Below are 21,613 nucleotides of genomic sequence, written 5' to 3'. Positions count from 1 at the left end.
CTGGCGCGATTCTGAGGCGCGCTATTCACTCTCCCTGTTTGCCAGTCCCACCATGAGGCGCGTGGGGTCGGTGCAGCAGAAAATGCCGTGTGTGTTTGTGACGGAGGTGAAACAGGAGCCCTCCACCAAAAGGGAGCATCAGGTAGCAGGGGGCGGCCCTGTATTGCCTGCGTTTCAACCCGGCGGGTGCGCCCTAGCACGTTGAAGCCGCCCTGTAGGATGGGAGCTTTTCGCAGGTTTCCCTTGGGGGGAGGGGGGTTGAGGGGAGGGGTCTCGTCAGAGCTCAAGGCCCTTGTACTTGTACCTTCTCAGATGCAAGAGAGGTTGCTGGTCAGACGATTCAAGTTGCCCTCGCGTGAGATTGGAAGCCCGTGTCTTAAATAACACTCTGTTCGCAGGTTACCACTTTGGGGGAAGACCCCTTAAGTACACTGCTCACAAAAATTAGGGGATCAGGGACCGTGCAGCTACTCCAGTGCTTTCAGCCTTTTGTATAGTGCAGCGGTTCTCAACCTGTGGGTCGCGACCCCGGCGGGGGTCGAATGACCAAAACACAGGGGTCGCCGTATTGTATAATAAATAGGTATTTTCCGATGGCTTTAGGTGACCCCTGTGTTTTGGTCGTTCGACCCCGCCGGGGTCGCGACCCACAGGTTGAGAACCGCTGGAATAGTGCATTTTCACCAGTGAAATAAAAGTTGGTTTTGCATCACATTTGCATAATCAAACTTTCTTTGGCTTGTCATTTGCTTTTGTGATGTTCTTGTTTAATTTAAAAAATGCTTTTTTTTTATCAGTTCACATTCATCTTGAAATAGCCCCTAATTTTTGTGAGCAGTATATTTACATAGTTATTGTAATCCAGCCTTACTTCCTTTCAAGAGGATGGTGACAAGGTGGAGTTTTTAGAAGACTTGCTTTATCTGTTCTAACTAGCCTCATTTGGTCACTAAAGATCAGGCCTCTTAAATCAGTAATTCTCGTTTTGGTGTTCTCATCTCACGGTCTTCTGTTCTCTCAGTCTAGAGCTTTGCACCAAGAAGGCCCCTAATACTGGTGAATAAGGATAGTAACCTGTATAAGGATAATTCTTTAATATATAGCAAAGCCCTAGAGAGCAGGGTCCCCAATCAGTTGTGTGCTTCCAACTCATGACACAAAACGAGCGTGTTTATTTGACATCTACTTTGCCCTGGCCTTGCCTTCCAGCTGAAAAGACTTTTAAGGCCCAGACCACCATGTTATCTCTGGTGGCAGTTTCTAAGACATGACACATGGTGGGCCCTGGATAAGTAGTTGTTCAAAGAATGAACTCGAGTCATTTCGTGCCAGTTTTACATTCACCTTGATGCTTTCTACTTACAGCATCTCTTTCTGTTCTCCTTTCTACTGTCATTGTTGTTACAGTTTTTAATATTTTTACACCTGCTTGCTGCACTACCTAAACGTTCATTTTTCCCGCCAGAATGTTCATCATTATACTTTTTCCTAGTTAAAGCTCCACAGTCACTACTGAATGCCTGTTTTAGCAGTGGTTGTCAAACTTTTAGTATTTAAGTCCTAACAAACCTAGTCCATATGAAACATTGTCATCCTGAATGGTTCACTCTAGCTGTGTTTCTCAACTTTTGTTGGGTGAAGAGTGGTTTGTAAAAGGTTCCTCCACTGGGAAAAATCAACTCCTTCTGTTGTCCCGCTGCAATTAAGAGTTGCTTGTAGTATTACAATAGCCAACACAACAAGAGCCATCCGGTGTGATTGCCCTGTCTCGAACCATAAATATGTAGGTCAAATAATAGAGTTGCATCTTATTGGCCATGTTGCATAATAAGGTTGTGTGTGATAGGTTAATTCTTGGTACCAGAAATCCTTATTTATATACAAGCACAGGCACTTGATATTATTATTATCATTATTATTGTAAATCAATCAGAATTATACAGATCAGCCAAAAGTATATTTTTTGGTGTATCACAGAATTTTAGTAATTAGTTTATGTGTGCCATGAACTGAAAATTGCTGTTTTATAACATAGCATACAAATCCTTAACTAGAATTCAAGGCTTCCTGTTCATCAGTCCCAGTTTATTCTCCAACCTCCCAAGTGAAGTATATGGTCTAGCAAAGTCTATTTTATCCTGTGAGCATATCAGGCGCAATCCTGTGTCTATATTTTTGCTAAGGCTATGTACACTACTTAGATCAGCTCTAGGATTTTTAATTTTTTGAATCAGACCTTCTCTGCGAAATCTTAATTATCCTAGTGTTTTTTCCTACCCTGGAATTATAGAGGACCACTCGACTGTTTTTATACACACATGTTTTGTGTTTCTAGTCAGAGCTTAAGGTCTTTAATGTCAGTAGAGAAGGAAAACTTTGGGTACTGCGTTGTATCTTACATTGTCCTTTGGACATGTCTGTAGCTCAGAGTAGTAGATAATTAATGGAAGGGATATTTTATTTATTTATTTTATTTACAGGGACAGAGAGAGAGAGTCAGAGAGAGGGATAGATAGGGACAGACAGACAGGAACGGAGAGAGATGAGAAGCATCAATCATCAGTTTTTCGTTGCGACACCTTTGTTGTTCATTGATTGCTTTCCATATGTGCCTTGACCGTGGGCCTTCAGCAGACCGAGTAACCCCTTGCTTGAGCCAAGCAACCTTGGGTCTAAGCTGGTGAGCATTTTTTATTTTGCTCAAGCCAGATGAGCCCACGCTCAAGCTGGTGACCTCGGGGTCTCGAACCTGGGTCCTCGGCATCCCAGTCCAACGCTCTATCCACTGCGCCACTGCCTGGCCAGGCTGGAAGGGATATTTATATTCATCAAGAGCTCCACAGCAGAGCGATCTCTCTAGGATCTTTGATAAATTTAAACAATCTCTTGTTCTCTCACTCCATGCCTCCACTGTAATGAGCCAGACTGTGGTTCTACCACCACAGGTTAAATTGATACATTCTGATAGTGAGTGAGTAAATCAATTCAGTTTTATCTTAAAAGTATTGAATCAGTACCAAAATGAGTCTCATTTTCTAAGTCTACTCAATTTTGAAACAGTACTTTCACTTATTAGTCTTAAGCCTATGTAAGCAAATATAATGTTTATATGGTGCAGTGTTTTATCACATTATGTAAGATGAATGTTACATCAGATAATTTAGACTCTGAAACAGTGGCATAAGCCTTTCTCAGAAATGAAAATAAATTACATATGAAAAGTTAGTAGGAACCCTAGAAACGGTCTTTTTCTCCATTCTTGATGCTCTTTTTTTCTACAGTCTTTCTGACTGTAGGAAAATAAATTAAATATGCAGTTTACTCTTACTAAAGCTGAAAGGGCTCCTACTTGTTTTTCTCCTTAGGCCTAATCAGACCTAACATTGTATTATATACTTTATTATTGTTGTCTCACTTGTTAAAATGCAGGTTCTACCAAAGACAGGTACTTTTTGGGTCACCTCTATATTTCTCAGGCCAAGAACAATGCTTAGCCCTCAGGAGACATTTAGCAAATAATTGCCAAGTAAGTGATTGAACATAGAGAACACCTATGAAGTAGCACTAGATAGGACATGGTTCTGGTGTCAAGCTCATTGTGGTGGATAAAGAAACGTGAACAATTAATAATCTGTGTGGGAAAACAGTATTGCTGTGATTGCACAGAAAAGAGAATGATTCCTGAGAACTTCATGGACAATATATTTTTAAATTGTCTTGAAGGATAAACAGAAGATTGCCCTTTAGAACTAGTGAAATTAAGAACATTCCAGGTGAGAGTGTGCAGGGGCATAGGTGCTGTCTATGTTAAACCAGTTTTCTCTCTCTCTCTTTTTTAAGCCATATAAAGTTTTGGCAACTGAAACTATAAGTCACAAGGCATTAGATGCAGATATATACAGTGCAATTCCAACAGAAAAAGTGGATGGAACATGTTGTTATGTTACTACCTACAAAGGTAAAACAAAACTACAAATATTTTATTACTTAATACCCATTAAGGGCCATATAATATAATTACTTTATACATGTTATCTCTAATTTGTACAATAAACTCTCCGTTTCACAGATACAGAAACAGGCTCAGAACTTAAATAATTTGTCCAAGACAATAGGATAAACTGGTTAATAGAACTAAGGTTTATCTCACCCTAAAGCTGCTCCCATTGTTTTCATTACTATTGACAGTTCTCTGATTTATTTTATTTTAATGTATTTTTTAAAATGTAGAAACTGAAATAGAAATTGTCCACTGTTAGGGGAAAAAATACACTGAAAAGTGAAATAATCTCTTTTTTTATTTGAATTTATTGAGGTGATACTGGATAACATAATTATACAGGTTTCAGGTACCCAGTTCTCCAGCACATCTCTGTACGCCACATTGTGTGTTTACCCTCCGCTCTACCCCCGCACCACCCTAATTCTGCTTTGTATGATTTTGACTACTTTGAGTACCTCCAGAACAAATACTGGAATCATACAGTATTTGCCTTTTCGTGACTGGCTTATTTCACTTAGCACAGGGGTTGGGAACCTATGGCTCGTGAGCCAGATGTGGCTCTTTTGATGGCTGCATCTGGCTCACAGACAAATCTTTAATAAAAAAAATTAATAACGTTAAAAATATAAAACATTTTCATGTATTACAGTCCATTCATTTCCTACCGCTCATGTTCATGGTTGTGATTGGCTCCGGGTGGCTTCCACCTTTAGGCTGTTGTGAACAATGCTGCTATGAACATGGTATAAAAATGATCTCTTCCAGACCCTGCTTGGTATATATCCAAAAGTGGAACTGTTGAATCATATGATAATTCTATTTTTAATTTTTTGAGCAACTGTTTGAATACTATTTTGAATAGAAGTTGCACCATTTATATTTCTGCCAACAGTGCACAAGTTTCCAGTTTCTCCATATCCTCACTAATACTTGTTTTTTTGGTTTTTGAAAGTAACAGTCTTAATGGATATAAGTGAAATGAATTTTTTGTTTACTAGTAAAAAACAAAAGTCCCATTCAACCAGAAATGACAATATAATTTTAATCAGGTTTTTCAGTCTTTATATTGAGAAATTTTGAAGTACATCATCATTATGTGTGATTATGTATAATGGTAGCAGTTGAATAAGGTTGGATTGCTAAAGAAAATGTACAAATCCACAGTTTATTACCAGTAAAGGACACATAATATAGCAAGGGTATTAAAAGTACGGCTGTACATCACAGCCATAAACTGTCTCACAGCAAAGGGTCAGGAGAGGCCAGGCGAAAGCTCCTGTTGGCCGCCGCGCCCCATCTAGGCCCTAGCAGGAACACATTTTCTCATACCAGGAATCTCCAATGTGTGCATGGAACATCTTTGAAACAGGGAATTCACAATAGAGTCTCAGCTGGGGATTTCTCTATTTTGCCATTATAAAGGTATTTTCCTACTGTGTAAACAGTCTCAACAGCAGAGCCGCCAGCAGTCTCACTGAGAACAGGTGCAACTCAGTAGTCTTCACTGTTAATGAATAACTGCCCTGAAACTTCTCATGCCCGTGATTACAAATTGTCACTATTAATTAGTGTTTTATGCCTTGAGCAGGGGTCCAGGCCATGCAGAACAGCTTAGCCTTATTCCAGAGCTTTCTGAGTTTAACTCTTGTAGTTAAAATGCTTCAGGGAACATGTGAATACAACATCTGGTTATATTTCCATTTAGTATAGAGGAAGCTTCAGTTTCTCACAGATGCTAGTTACAAAAAAATATGGCCATATGAAAGGGTCACTTATTCCTTTTTATCTCTTCATCACTTTAGTGAAACGTAAGTCTCACATCAGGCACCGCTAGGTAGGATGTGTCTGTTAGACTGCTGATTTCACTTTGTCTTCTGGGGTTGCTTCTCTTGGAGATGATTGACCCTACTGTTTATTGAAAATTTTTATTCTGAATGTTTTTTGAGGTAAGTTTTAATGTTTGCCTCTTAATATTTTTTTCCTTTTATTGTTACTATTTTTTAGGTCAGCCTTATCTGTGGGCTCGGCTGGACAGAAAACCTAACAAACTTGCTGAGAAAAGATTTAAAAATTTTCAGCATTCACAACAAAACTCAAAAGGTTAGGTCTTTTATTTTTCTTCTTCAGCCTTTCATGATTTAAATAGCTGAATTTTGTGACATTTCTTGCTGTGGTATTTCTATACATTAAATTCTTTTGTATGATTTAAGCATTTTGGAAAAAGAAGAAAATTAAAATAGAATATCTTAATATGTAAAACAATTTTCTTGAAAAATATTCTAAAATATTTTCCTAACATTTCTGGGACTCTTCATTATACAAGTCAATTTTATTAAAACATTCAAGTTACTATATATTATAATGAACAACATATTTTAGTTTTGTCTGCCTAAGAGACAGCCATGTAATTTTACAAACAAGGAACAAACCTCAAAGGAATATCAATATTTTTATTTATTAAATTAAAATGCCTGTAAATATTATATAGCTAGGTATGCACTCATTGTATATATACTCGTTCATATATACTATATATGTATTTGTATTCATAGTGCATTAGAAATTCGTCATACATCTACACATACTGGAACATTGGCTACTTTAGTTATACTGGTGTTCCATGTTTGCAAGTGGTGGTGTGTTCAAAATTGAAAATTTAAAGTGTTGGTACTAACCTAAGTGTTGGTGCTAACCCTGAGAAGTATAGTCACATTATGATATGACTGGTGAATAATTATGATGCCTGTTATTATGGGGTTTATTAGCTATTCCCACTTTGAATTAGTTCAGTATTTTGTATTTTTTTAAAAATATTGCCACATATAAGATTATCTGCTTTTTTTAGGATTCTTTTGGAATGTTGAGGAGGACTTCAAACCTGTTCCAGAGTGTTGGATACCAGCGAAGGAAATTGAACAGTTAAATGGAAATCCGGTGCCTGATGAAAATGGACACATTCCTGGTATCCTGAAATGTCTTCTAAAATACAGTTTTGTGTTTACTAATATAAAGAACAAAGATCCATTTGATCAAAGATTACAGGATTTAATGTTAATCTGTTTTCTCATAGTATTGATCTGCGTAGCACAAAATCTGAGTCTAATTTATATTGAGTAACAGTTTATACCCAAAGATGTTTCATATCAAGAATGTCCTCTCAGGTTTAGACTCTTATGAGGAAAGACAGTTTACTACCTATATTCTGTGAAAATTAGTCAGGTGTTGAGTGGAACTAGCCTTGAAGTTGTCGGGATAGACGATATAATTGATCTTTTCTGAAACATTAAGACTCCTTTATCTTTTAGGTTGAAGATAACAATATGTATGCATGCTTTGCAAAGATCCTAGAAGACTCTTTCAGTTAAGGAAAGTAAAAATAAGTATATCACGAGTAATTTTACTGGAGAAGGGAAAGTTCTTGTAAAAGTGTGCTGAGGAGAAAGATACCCCAGATTAAGGTTCAGGTTAACAGGCATATCTTGAGTACCTATAAAGTGCAAAGTACTGTTAGGTTCTGGTAATGCAAAATGAAGATTGGAACTCTTATCTTCAGAGATCTTGCAGGAGGAGAACTCCATCATTAATAGTATGATTTGAGAATGAAGAGGAAAAAGGACAGGGTATGGTCAGAGAAAAGGAAGAGTTTGTAGTTCAGCCTGTGGTGGTTAGAAGAGGCTTCCAAGGGGAGTGACATCTGTGCTGAGGCTTAAGAACCAGGAAGTAGCTTTAAGGAAGAGTGAGGTCAGCTTCAGCAACTCCCAGGAAGAGCTCATGGAGTCTCGTGGAAAGTTTATTTAACACTTTTTTTCTGGGAGGAGTGTTTGGCCAAATGACATTGGAGATTATAATAATTGAGGCTGGAGATATGGAATGGGCTCAGATCTTAAAGGGTTTGTATTCCGTCTAAAGGAATTTGAAGTCTATCCTAAAGATGATTTTTTTTCTTAATCCTTTCACATTTTTCATCCAGCCCTCCCTGCAACCCTTGCCCCTTCCACAGCTGCCAGTTTGTTCTCTGTTGGTCTGTTTCTATTTTGTGAGTTCATTTTGTTCATTAAATTTCACATATGAGTGAAATCATATGGTACTTGTCTTTCTCTGACTACCTTATTTCACTCAGTGAAATAATCTCCAGGTACATCCATGCTGTTGGAAAGTGTAAACTTCTATTTTTTACTGCCAAATAGTACTGCATCGTGTAAATGTACCACAGCCTTTTTATCCACTCATCTACTGATGGACCCTGGGCTGCTTCCAATCTTATCTACTGTTCTAAAGATGATTATTAAGCAGGGATACAGAACTAAATTTAAATTTTTTAATGGAACTATGACAGAAATGTGTGTGTGTGGGGGTTCAATGGAGACTAGAATACCAACAAAGAGATGATTAGAGTAATCTGGGTAATGAAAGCTAAAGATATGATGGTCACAACACATTTATGTCATAGTTTGTCTTTTTTTTGTAAGGAGTTCTCCACAATGAGGAAGTTTGTTCTGGCAACTGAGGTTAAGATGGAAATAGCAATAACATTCAATAAATATGGAGTCAGTACATTTTTCAGTAAATATGGGAACAGAATAAATTATGGAACCATTACTGCATATTTCTGTTGTCCCTGAAACTGGAGAGAAGGCAAAGAAAAAGTTTTAAGAGATTTTAATTGTGTCTTAGAATGGTGTTCAGTTCTTCTTGAAAAGGTAAATCTTCTAGTAAAAATTCTCTTTATTGAGTAATCAAGTTAACTGCTCAAAAGAAAAATGAAACCTTAAAATTTTTAAAATGATCATGATTTAAAAAGTGGTAAAACTTATTTCAACTGACTAAAAGTGATATTTGTGTGTGATAGAACATCCAGGAAATATGGAAAATTTACAACAATAAAAATTACTTCAAGTTGCAATGCAATAAATTTTTTTTTTCTTTAAATGATAGGTTGGGTACCAGTGGAGAAAAACAACAAACAGTATTGCTGGCATTCCTCTGTAGTTAATTATGAATTTGAAATCGCCCTAGTGCTGAAGCATCATGCTGACGATCCCGGTCTTTTGGAAATTAGTGCAGTGCCACTAGCAGATCTCTTAGAACAGACACTGGAGCTCATAGGAACAAATATTAATGGAAACCCATATGGTGAGTAGAACCCTTTTTCTGTTCAGTTACAGTAATTCATTTATCAAGAGAACTTCCTAGGAAAGTTGTATTTCCCCCACATCAAAATCCTACATAAAGACCAGAAGCAAAATGAACTCACAAAATAGAACTTCCTATCAAGTGAACATATATGCACACGCACAGAAATGACTAATTTGAGTTAAGTAGTCTAGGATTATAGTCATTTCTATTAATTTTCTGTCCCTGGAGAAGTTTACCTAATCATTTTAGTAGTCCCAAATTTTGATTTTAGCCTCTCATTCTTTCCTATAAAACTATATATGGAAGGTAATTACTCAAGTGTAACTTTTTATTGCTTTTTAAAACTTAGGTGAATTGAGCTGAATGAAAATCATGATATGGTTTCACAGCTAGGTAATCAGTGTAGCATTAATTAATAACTAAGTGTAAACTGAATAGCGAATTGGCAGTGAGTAGCATATCTTGCTATGATGAATTGAGTACAAATCCCAAGGGCACTATGGAGTACATTGTTGACAGGGGGATGGATGAGACAGACCCAAGGACATTATAGTTTGAATGGCAAAATCCTACATAAAGACCAGAAGCAGATTGATTGGCAGGTGGAAAGAAGCGAAGATAGTAATTATGCAAGTTATCAGAGAGATGGCGTGGCTGTTTGACAAACATTGAATAATAGTTGAATATGCCGAATGGTTATAGAGCAGGGGTTGGTGGACTTTTTTTGTGAAACGCCAGATAGTAAATATTTAGGTTTCATAAGCCATACGTCTGAAACGGACCACTGGTGGTACTTAAATGAATAGATGTGGCTGTGTTCCATTGAAACTGTTTACAAAAGCAGGTATCTGGCTGTATTTCCCCCACAGGTCATAGTTTGTGGACCCCTGGTACAGAGTACATGAGGGTAGAATTTAGATTTAATGGGATATGGTGTTTGAGAGTACTTGTAGTACTGCTCTCTCTCTGCAAGGAAACCAACTAATCTTTTTGGTAAATTCTTAAATATTTTTTAAAACTTTTGATTTGGGCACTAAAAGAAATAATTTATGTGGGGAATAATGTGATATTGTTTGAATGAGACAGGATAATCTCTAATTGCATGTGTGGTCTGAAAATTCTAAGAGAGACAGAAAAGGCTCCAGCTTCGCAATTCTATAATTGAATGTTCACAAATTTTAATAGGATCCTTTATTTTGTCTTTACTGACAAAGGTAGCTAAGCCCTTTGTCAGCCATATTTCTCACCTTTATCAACCACAGGATATCTTTCAATCCATGAATTAATGGGTGAGGTTTCTAATACTATTGCACAAAATGATTTGTCACAGCTAATTAAAACCTGGTACACCTGAAAAAAAAACAAAAACCTTTTGATTTGGGGAGGTTAATTTTATTATTTTTTAAATTTTTTCATGGCTAATGGCACGATTTTACCATTTAGGATTAGGAAGCAAGAAGTATCCATTACATCTTCTTATACCACATGGAGCATTTCAAATAAGAAATCTACCTACCTTGAAGCATAGTGATCTGTTGTCCTGGTTTGAAGGTTGCAGAGAGGGGAAAATTGAAGGAATAGTATGGCATTGCAATGATGGCTGTTTAATCAAGGTAATGGCAGAAAATAGCTTGTAGGATTATATCCTCTTATGTTCCTCACACAACGTAGAAGTGGTCCTAAAATACTCTACAAATTGTAGTAATTCTGATGATGCAGTAAAGAAATTTAATTTGTTCATCTCACATGCCACCATTTTTGTATGATAAAGTAGTGCTTCCCATGTCTGGGAAACCCTGCATACTCCATGTTCCCTTCTTGGAAATTTGTGTTGCATATTAGTGCTCTGAGACATTCTATAATTACAGTATTGAATCCTGTTTAATTCAGCATTTACATTCTGTTTAACTGAGCATTGCCCAGACTTACTTGGTTATAGATTTTATTGACTTAAAAGAGTGCCAGAGGTCAGTTACTGTATACAGAATGAATTATTTTTTATTTGTGCCTTTTCTTTCTGTCTCCTGGACTTGTTTGATTTCTCACAGGTTCTTGAAATCTGTCATGTTCAAAATGGGACCTACTTATATCAGTCCCTACTCCAACAATTCACTGAAGCCAAAACTTAGGCATAATTTTTAACACCTCTCAACATTACTTCATATATCCACCAATTATCAGTTCTTAAAGATTCTGATCTATTGAATCTATATTTTTCTCCCCCAACCAATTACTGTATTCCCCATGTATAAGACTCATCTTTTCTCGAAAAATTTGGGTCTAAAAACTGAGTGCATCTTATATAGTAGTTGTGGCATTTGAAATGCCATAGATGGAATGCAATGTATGAAGACAGTGATTCGTCATCAGACACAGACGAGGGACAAGCTAATGGATGGGAGTTTTGACAGTGATGAGGAGTTGTATGAATTTTATGATTCATAAAATTGAATTTGAGTTCAATAACTATGTAATACATTGGTTTTTCAAATTTCAGGCCCCCAAATTAAGGTGCGTCTTATACATGGGAAAATACGATAGTTAATTTAAGCTAAGGTTCATACTTGAGTTATTATACTACCCTCTTAAACGTTAACTGTCATTGTTGTTCCTATCCGTTCTTTATAAATGAGAATATTACTTCCCTGTATAAAACTGCTTAATGACATCAGGATTTTTCATGATCTGGCCCCCTGCTTAACTTCTGGAACTGCCTCCACCCTTTCTCCCAAACACACATCCAAATTGTGTATACTCTACCTATGCTTCAGTAGTGACAGAAAAAACACTACTCCTCAGTCACACCATCTTCCTTTTGGTTAGACTGTCTCCCCAACCACAATTGGTTAGCTTCCGTATTCAGCAACAGACTCGATTATTAAATTTTTTTAGAGCCCTTGATTATGTTCCTGGCACATTTCTAGGTGCTAGAAACACAGAGTCCACTAAGCAATGTCTCTTGCCTTCATGAAGCTCACATTTTAATGGGGAAGGAAGACAATAAAGAAGTAACTGTAGTCTGTCAGGAGGAGAAGCAGCCATGTGAAGCAACCAGGGGAGGGTCAAGCGAAGCCTTAGGTGGTGCATGGTGATGGTCGGCACCCAGAGTCAGGGTTTGGGCATGAACGAAGATAATACAGGCTAAGGTTAACAGCCTTTCCTTCCTCTTTTCAGGTCCATCGCCATCACCTTGGTTTGTGCTGGCCAGTTCTGGATACTTACATGAATTCAAAACCAGTTATTATTAACATGAACCTGAAAAAATATGACTATGCTTTTGATACTAAGTGTTTGTTTAATCATTTTTTAAAAATAGATCATCAGAAATTTGGTAGGCTCAAAGATATAACACTTGATGTATAAACTGGAAATGTAACTAAAAACTAGCTTTATTGTTATATTTGAATCTTGACTATTCTGCCACCTTTAAAAGGTAGAAAAGTATCTTAAGTTCCTATTTATTCTTCAGTGTCTAATGTAGCAATATGTCTTCTAGCATTTGTAGAAATGAACTTCTCAGTTAGAAATACCTATTCAAAGTCTTATGTAGAATCAGCAAATGAATTTTAACCTCGGGACTTCAAAATGTAAGTACAGTGGTACCTTGATACGAATTTAATTCTTTCTATAACTGAGCTCGTAAGTCAGTCAACTCGTATATCAAACTGCTGATACTGGACCCGGGTGCCAACTAGCAGCAGCTTCCCGAATCATGACCCGTATCTCGGAATTTCACTCAGATAGCAAACAAATATACAGACTGAGTTGCAGCTCGTATCTTAAAAAAAAAAAAAATTCGTATGTTGGTCTGTTCATATCTTAAGGTACCACGGTAAAAGTAAGCTCTCCAGCTTGAACAAAGCATTGGATTCTGTCCACTATAACTGGGTAGTAATTTAAAGACAACAATTAAACCAACAATTTGGATCGTTAACTTTCAAACTTAAATAGGTTAAGCTGGATTTAATTTTATCTTGCTAGACATTTAACAAGACATACAGCTCAGCCTTATTTTTTTTATTTATTTTTTTATTAATTTTACTAGGGTGACATCAATAAATCAGGGTACATATGTTCAAAGAAAACATGTCCAGGTTATCTTGTCAATCAATTATGTTGCATATCCATCACCCAAAGTCAGATTGTCCTCTGTCACCTTCTATCTAGTTTTCTTTGTGCCCCTCCTCCTCCTTTTCCTCTTCCTCCCCCCCTAACCACCACACTCTTATCAATGTCTCTTAGTCTCGTTTTAATGTCCCACCTACGTATGGAATAATGCAGTTCTTGGTTTTTTCTGATTTACTTATTTCACTTCGTATAATGTTATCAAGATCCCACCATTTTGTTGTAAATGAGCCGATGTCATCATTTCTTATGGCTGAGTAGTATTCCATAGTGCAGGGGTCCCCAAACTTTTTACACAGGGGGCCAGTTCACTGGCCCTCAGACCATTGGAGGGCCGGACTAAAAAAACTATGAAAATCTCTATGCACACCGCACACATCTTATTTTAAAGTAAAAAACAAAACAGGAACAAATACAATATTTAAAATAAAGAACAAGTAAATTTTAATCAACAAACTTACCAACATTTTAATGGGAACTATGGGCTTGCTTTAGGCTAATCAGATAGTCGATGTCCGGTTCCATATTTGTCACTGCTAGCTGCAACAAATGATGCAAGTGTTCATCAGTTAGTCTAGATCGGGTTCGACATTTAAAATTTTTCATCCCAGAAAATGTCTGTTCGCAGACATAAGTGCTGCCAAAAATTGTTGACATTTTAAGAGCATGGTTCCTGATATTAGGATATGTCTCTGATGAGAGAGAGGCATAGAAATTAGGCAAGTTGTTTGACTTGAATGCGTCTTTCAGAGAGTCACAATTCTGCAGTTCAGCCAGTTCCATTTGGTAAATTGAATCCACATTTTCAATGTCAATAGAAAATGGGTTACGGAAAAGCTGAATGTCCTGTTCATGGAGATGAAGCTCTTTAAATCTAAATTGGAACTCCTTTTGCAACTTTTCTAGTGAATCCACACATACTTCTTTTGGGAATGCAATCAAGGGTTTTTCCGCTAACAGATTTTGAGTTAAGGGGAGATGGCAGAAATTTTCCTCCTTCACTTGTTTAATAAGGAGGCCTAATTTTACTTCAAATGCTTTTATATGTGATTGCATATCACAGATGAGCTTCCCTTTTCCTTGAAGTTGCACATTGAAACTGTTGAGTAGCTCTGTTACTTCTGTCAGAAAGGCGAGGTGCCATTTCCATTCTGCATCACTGAGCTCTGGTACTTCCTTGTTTTTTGAAAGCATAAAAGCTGTAATCTGTGGAAGTAAGTCATAGAAATGTCTCAAAGCTCTCCCTCGACTCAGCCAAAGACTTCGGTGTAGTACAGAACATCTTCATAGGCCACATTTAGCTCAGACAGAAATTCCTGAAATTGCCTGTGGTTTAGTGCATTAGTTCTAATGAAGTTAACACAACATACCACAATTTTCATAACAGAGTCTCACTTCAGTGATTTACTACATAACGCTTGTTGGTGGATGAGGCAGTGTATGGCTATTGGATGAGAATGGTTAAGTTTGTCCATCTCTAGGTTAATGTGAGCAATTACTCCTTTCTTAGGCCCCACCATACTAGGCGCACCATCAGTTGTCACACTGGATAGTTTAGCCCAGTCCAGCTCCAAATCCTTCACAGTTTGGGAAACCTTTTCATAGATACCCTCTCCCGTAGTTGTTCCCTTGATGCTTTGCAGTGCAGCAATCTCTTCTGTGACTTTGAAATTCATTCATCCCACGAATAAAAATTAGAAGTTGTGCAGAATCACGAACATCATTGCTCTCGAGTGCCAAGGAAAAATAAGAAAGTTTTCTCGCAGAGTTTTGCAAATGCTGATGCAAATTGTCCCCCATTTCTTCAATCCTTCGTGTTATTGTAGATCCTGAAAGACTAACTGTACTAAATAAGTCTGCCTTTTCTGGACACATCTCTTTGGCAACAGAAAGAAGGCACTCTTTAACAAAATCTCCCTCCACGAATGGTCTGCCAGCGCACGCTATTAGCTTGGCAACTTGAAAACTTGCTCGCAGTGATGAAATAGCTGCTTCTGCTTCACAAAAGTATTTTGCTGAGTTGACAATGAATTTTTCAATTTTAATATTTTATCTTTTCTCACATCTCCAACCAAACAATCATATTTATCTTTGAGTTTGATAGTGTTGACGCAAATTATACTCTTTGAACACAGACACTATATTCTGACATATCAAACACACAGCTCTTTCCTTGTACTGCATGAAAAAGTAATCATAAGTCCACTGTTCTTTGAATATCCTACACTCTTGAGTCAATTTTTCTCTTTCTTGACGTCAGTGTTTCCTAGGGATTCCAAATTGATAATAGTTAAATACCAATATATATATGCTCTCTGCCCCTCCATATAGGTCCCATGCTCTCTGCCCTTCATGTAGGTCCATGCCCTCCGTCCCCCCCCATGTAGGTCCATGCCCTCTGCCCCCCATGTAAGTCCAGGTCTCTGCCCTCATGTAGATCCAGGTCTCTGCCTCCCATGTAGGTCCATGCCCTCTGCCCCCTATGTAGGTCCATGCCCTCTGTCCCCATATAGGTCCAGGTCTCTGCCCCCCCATGTAGATCTAGGTCTCTGCCCCTCATGTTGGTCCAGTTCTCTGCCTCCCATGTAGGTCCAGGTCTCTGCTTCCCATGTAGGTTCAGGTCTCTGCCCACAATGTAGGTCCATTTTTAAAATCCAATTAAAAAATAAATAAAAAATATACTTACCTAGTGCGGCTGCTGCGCTGTGGACCTGACGCCTCGGTCTTCAGTCAGGCCTAGATACGCACGTTGCGCACTACAACGTCGCGAAGTGATCATCTAGGTAGGACTGTGAGCTCCGAGTGCAATACAGGAAAGAGTTCCTGTGTAGCAGCGGACGCATTATTTCTATTGTAAGTGCCAGAGCGCTTACAATTGAAATGAATCAGGGAACCAGCTGAATCCCTGTAAATGCGATGGGGGCTGGGTAAAAGGCCGTCGGCCCGCGGGCCGTAGTTTGGGGACCCCTGCCATAGTGTATATGTGCCACATCTTCTTTATCCAGTCTTCTATTGAAGGGCTTTTTGGTTGTCTCCATGTCTTGGCCACTGTGAACATGCTGCAGTGAACATGGGGCTGCATGTGTCTTTACGTATCAATGTTTCTGAGTTTTGGGGGTATATACCCAGTAGAGGGATTGCTGGGCCATAAGGTAGTTCTATTTTCAGTTTTTTGAGGAACCACCATACTTTCTTCCATAATGGTTGTACTACTTTACATTCCCACCAACCGTGAATGAGGGTTCCTTTTTCTCCACAGCCTCCAACATTTGCTATTACCTGTCTTGTTAATAATAGCTAATCTAACAGGTGTGAGGTGGTATCTCATTGCAGTTTTGATTTGCACTTCTCTAATAACTAATGAAGATGAGCATCTTTTCATATATCTGTTGGCCATTTGTATTTCTTCCTGGGAGAAGTGTCTGTTCATGTCCTCTTCCCATTTTTTTATTGGATTGTTTGTTGTTGAGTTTTATGAGTTCTTTGTATATTTTGGATATTAGGTCCTTATCTGAGCTGTTGTTTGAAAATATCATTCCCCATTTAGTTGGCTGTTTATTTTGTTGTCAGTTTCTCTTGCTGATCAAAAACTTCTTAGTCTGATGTAGTCCCATTCATTTATTTTTTCCTTCACTTCTCTTGCCTTTGGAGTCAAATTCATAAAATGCTCTTTAAAACCAAGGTCCACGAGTTTAGCACCTATGTCTTCTTCTATGTACTTTATTGTTTCAGATCTTATATTTAGGTCTTTGATCCATTTTGAATTAATTTTAGTACAAGGGGACAAACTGTAGTCAAGTTTCATTCTTTTGCATGTGGCTTTCTAGTTTTCCCACCACCATTTGTTGAAGAGGCTTTCTTTTCTCCATTGTGTCGTTGTTGGCCCCTTTATCAAAAATTACTTGACCATATATATATGGTTTTATTTCCGGAATTTCTGTTCTGTTCCATTGGTCTGAATGTCTATTATTTTGCCAATACCATGCCGTTTTGATTGTTGTGGCTCTATAATATAGTTTGAAGTCAGGTATTGTAATGTCCCCAGCTTCATTCTTTTTCTTTAGGATTGCTTTCGCTATTTGGGTTTTTTTTATAGTTCCATATAAATCTGATGATTTTTTTGTTCCATTTCTTTAAAAATTGTCATTGGAATTTTGATGGGAATTGCATTAAATTTATAAATTGCTTTGGGTAATATCAGCCTTATTTTTATACATGTATATATATATATATGGTTGGCAAGAAAGTATTTTCGGTTGTCAGGCATAGTGGCGTAATTCTTTTGAAGAACATTTCTGTCAGTGTTATGGTTTTTTTTCTTTTGACATTTGATATCAGTCACAGGTTATTTGAGAAGCAAGTTGTGTGTAATTTTGTTTGTAGCTGTTAGTTTAGGGTCACTTTTAACAAGGAGTGCAGAAATGAACATTTTTGGCATATTTTACTTTTTTATTTCCGTAAAGGAAAGCAAGCTGCTGAGGCTCACAAAAAGATATGTGAAGTTTATGGTGTTGATTGCATAACAGAACACACAAGTCAGAACTGGTTTAAAAAATTCCATTCTGGAGATTTTTCACTCAAAGATGACCAATATTCTGGTCGACCTACTGAAGTTGATGATGACCAAATCAAAGCCATAATTGAAGAGAATTGTCGCATAACTGTTCGAGAGATTGCAGAGAGGTTAAATGTATCGCACACAACAACTGAAAATCACTTAAAATACCTTGGACTTGCTAAAGAAGCTCGATATTTGGGGTGCACATGAATTGAAAGAGATTCACTTAACACAATGAATCAATATTTGCAATATGCATCTCAAGCGCAATGAAACCGACACTTTTTTGAAAAGAATCATCACTGGTGATGAAAAATGGGTCATCTAGAGTAACATCATTTGAAAATGATCATGGTCCAAGCTTGATGAACCAGCACAAACCACATCTAAAGCTGAATTACATTAAAAAAAGGGGTCATGCTCTTAATTTGGTGGGACTACAAAGGTGTTGTGTATTTTGACCTGCTTCCAAGAAACCAAACAATTCAGATGTTTACTGTCAACAGCTAATGAAAGTGGATGAAGCAAAGAAAAAGGGCCAGAATTGGCAGATTGCCAAGGAATTGTGTTCCCCCATAATAATGCAAAGCCTCACACATCTTTAGTAACTCGTGGGAAATTACTAGAGTTTGATTGGGAAGTGATGTCACGTTCCCCATACAGCCCTCACCTGGCACCATCTGATTACCATTTATTTCGAAGTTTGTAAAACACTTTGAATGGTGAAACTTTCACAAATGATAATGACTTTAAATCGCACTTGGTACAGTTTTTGGTTGATAAGGACCAAAATTTCTATGAGCGCGGAATCATGAAGCTGCAAGAAAGATGGCAAAAGGTCATTGAACAAAATGAAAAATATATAATTGATTAAAGTTTATTTTTTGTATAAGAAAAGGAGTTTTCACACAATTCAAAATTACTTTCTTGCCAACTCAATACATGTATATACACACATATATATAATTTTATTTACTAAAAATTCAAATTTAGGTTAAAGTATAAGGTATTGTAAAGGAAATCACATAGGTCAGAGACTTGCTTGATTTCCAGATGGAATTTTAACTTACAAGGTTAATAAATACTAAATAATTTAAAATTACAGTTATAGTTGGCCCTTAACAAGTGGGGAAATCAACAGGACTTCCGTCTTCATCTTCAGACTGTTCAGAAGCAGCAACAGGACTAGTTAATTCAACTCCAAATTGTTCAGAAAGTTTTTTTAATTTCTCTTCTAAAAGAATATTTTTTTTCACTTCTTCTTTATAATTATACTTTAGATCTTCAATTTCTTCAAAAAACAAAGGATCAAAATTTTGCAGTTCTTTCTTCAGCTTTTTTATTTCCTCCTAATAGAAACATATTACCTTTAACAGACATACATAGGTATATAATAGAAACTCTTTAGGTATGTGCTAGAGAGGTTTAATTATCAACATGAAAGCCAAAGTAACCTGAATAGCCAAATATACTCATAAAGGTAGAAGTATTTTTTTAAGATTTTGTTAATAAGATTTCATTGTGCAGTATAAATTGTTAACTGTCAAATCATATTATTTGTTCTGTAAATTAGGTCCTAGTCTTTAACTAAAACTTATTACCTCTTTAAATTAGAGGGGGATCTAATCTTTCTCCAAATTATACTCTCTAATACTCAGTGAAGCAATCAAAAAGATGTGCCTATTCACAGCTTTAAGGTTATTATTTGGTTAAGATTCTTTGGCTTAGGCCTCATTTATGTTTTCTTTACAAATATATTTTTTGTAATATATAATGGTCAACTTCTTATAAATATATATATGATCAGGGAAACTCCAGGGCTTCTGCCTAGCTAAGAGTTACCCATCTGCTGAAGAGACAGTTTGAGCTTTAACGACCATTTAGAATAGCCAGTGATCACTAGTTAACACCCATATCATGTACTCTTGTTCTGTTTACAGATTTTTAAAGAGATAAAGCATACCAGATATCTTTTTTTAAGGCAAGAGGACTATTTCTGAAAACAATTTCAAAAGGAAATAAAAGTCACTGTTGCAATGGGACCAAAAACAATATTAAAATAACGAGTTCTCGTGCTCGCTTCGGCAGCACATACACTAAAATAACAAGTTCTATATTTATGACAACTAAAAAATAAATTTACTCTTTAATCCTAATTGTTTTGTTTTAATTTTTTGGTTTTTATATAATAAATATATTTTGACACAGATGAATATAATGAACTTTGCAATATTAAGGTGAAATATAAGTGTAAAATGTAATTCCAGGAAGCTGTACGATACATACTTAAAACATGGTAGTCATAAAAAAGTTTTCAACAGCTGTTTTCACAAAACAATACTGTAATTAGATATATTGAATTATTAATTACCTTCAAATGCTGCTTTTCTAGAAGTGAGGTTTTAAGCTGTGTCTCTAGATCTTTTACCTTTTCCTTTAGTTGATCAGGATCTGCCAAAAAAATACATTTATATATAAAAATTAGACGTGGCTTTTTCCCACGCTTAGTTCAAGATAAAGGATTTGGTTTAGAGAATAAGGAGAAAACTTATGAAACTCGAGTGTGGAAATTAGAGCATTTTATAGCTGAAACACTGTAGGCTGTGGATACTATACCAGTTATTGTAATTCCGTAACAGACAAAGAGAAAGGCACCTGCCAGATATTAGAAGTGTAGAGGGAGGTTAATTTTTCACGTGGGAAAAAAAAAGTTATTTTCCAGAGAAAAATTCTGAAGCCAGGAAAATAACACTGTTAAGTACTAAAAGTACAAGAGAATAAGGTTACTGTTCGGTAAGGGGCTGCAACCATAAGGTGGCCAAATGCTTTGTACCTAGCAGTACTGGCTATTCCATGAAGGTCGTTATACATTTATTGTGTAATTATTATGTGAAAAACGTGCTAGGCAGGATGGATAACACAAAGGGGAATACTTAGGTGGAAAAGGTAAGTCCACAAGCAGCTCAAGGACTAATTTATGGATGTCCTCCCCAGTGTTAACATACCTCTTAATATTACAGTGAGAACCAATAGGCAAATGGTACTTGTTTGAATTACCAACTGCTAGAGAGGTATTTTCTTTAAATTAAACAGTAATGTGTCATGTCATTTTGCATCCATTGAAGGATAAAAAATACAAAAGTAATGCTAAAGTTTAAGCAAATAATTGGCAGCAAACATTTTTATGAATGGGATAAGAAGTTCCCTTGAAATGGTCCTCTAAGTTGGAGACAGGAAATATTTTCCTTATCCTTATGGGACTAGAGTCAGCAAAAACCATCTTCCTTTGGAAGGCAGAGCAAAACTACTATTCAGAGCTTCACTCACCTTTGCAGAAAGTGCTACTGATTTTTTAGAGCTGATTCTTAATCAGTGGGATGCCATTCATTACAGATTTCCAAAAGTTAGTTTAATGACTGCTTATATTGAAATAGTGCTTTAGAATTTCCAGAACAGTTATAGCTTGATTTTGAGCCTTAATAATCTTTGAAATACAACAGGTATCCTTATCTCCTTAAGAGAGAAGGAATATTGGGATTCAGAAAGTCCCTCTCAGGAAACAGGTTTAGAGAGAACTTGCCTAATATCAACAGCTTGAACAGGTCTTTGGTATGATTCTAGCCCAGTATACCAAGCTGGCTGCTGTGAGGTGCAGTGTTGAGAGATGCTGTGTACTTTTAGTCACCAAGGACTTGATGGGAATAACATTACTGCATGGAGGAAGAGATAGCTCCAAAAACTTACTAATACATTGGGCTTTACAGGAAGACAGTTATCAGAAATCAGAACAA

At 36.9% G+C, this 21,613-nt stretch overlaps 2 protein-coding genes across 3 annotated transcripts in view; one reads left to right on the top strand and one right to left on the bottom strand.

Annotated features, from left to right (window-relative positions):
* Positions 1–18,552, top strand: RLIG1 (RNA 5'-phosphate and 3'-OH ligase 1). Of its 2 annotated transcripts, XR_010729123.1 has the most exons (8): positions 1–142; positions 3,841–3,958; positions 6,008–6,103; positions 6,849–6,965; positions 8,939–9,136; positions 10,583–10,752; positions 12,314–15,651; positions 15,727–18,552. XR_010729123.1 is itself a non-coding variant. In XM_066257785.1 (7 exons), the coding sequence occupies exons 1-7, from the start codon at positions 53–55 to the stop codon at positions 12,500–12,502; spliced, it is 978 nt and encodes a 325-aa protein (XP_066113882.1). In that variant the 5' UTR covers positions 1–52; the 3' UTR covers positions 12,503–18,552. The 2 variants fall into 2 exon arrangements, 1 of the variants encoding a protein (XP_066113882.1); XM_066257785.1 differs by having other exon boundaries at positions 12,314–18,552.
* Positions 18,553–18,676: 124 nt separating this feature from the next.
* Positions 18,677–21,613, bottom strand: part of CEP290 (centrosomal protein 290) — a 107,745-nt gene continuing 104,808 nt past the window's right edge. Inside the window, exons 53-54 of the mRNA XM_066257784.1 lie at positions 20,194–20,273; positions 18,677–19,171 (exon numbers count right to left, since the gene is read on the bottom strand). Of these exons, the coding sequence (XP_066113881.1) occupies positions 18,941–19,171; positions 20,194–20,273 (311 nt within the window). The 3' untranslated portion in view covers positions 18,677–18,940. The remainder of the gene's footprint in view (positions 19,172–20,193; positions 20,274–21,613) is intronic.

Source organism: Saccopteryx bilineata, chromosome 2, assembly GCF_036850765.1.
Source record: "Saccopteryx bilineata isolate mSacBil1 chromosome 2, mSacBil1_pri_phased_curated, whole genome shotgun sequence".
In the NCBI taxonomy this organism is placed as follows: domain Eukaryota; kingdom Metazoa; phylum Chordata; class Mammalia; order Chiroptera; family Emballonuridae; genus Saccopteryx; species Saccopteryx bilineata.
Note: the sequence above shows the minus strand (reverse complement) of the source record. Positions and strands in the feature narration are given on the sequence as shown.

Excerpts from the sequence above, each read along its gene's own strand:
- RLIG1 (XM_066257785.1), top strand. The coding sequence starts at position 53 with ATGAGGCGCGTGGGGTCGGTGCAGCAGAAAATGCCGTGTGTGTTTGTG. Across the intron at positions 3,959-6,007 it reads TTATGTTACTACCTACAAAG|GTCAGCCTTATCTGTGGGCT; the intron begins GTAAAACAAAAC and ends ACTATTTTTTAG. Across the intron at positions 6,104-6,848 it reads TTCACAACAAAACTCAAAAG|GATTCTTTTGGAATGTTGAG; the intron begins GTTAGGTCTTTT and ends TGCTTTTTTTAG.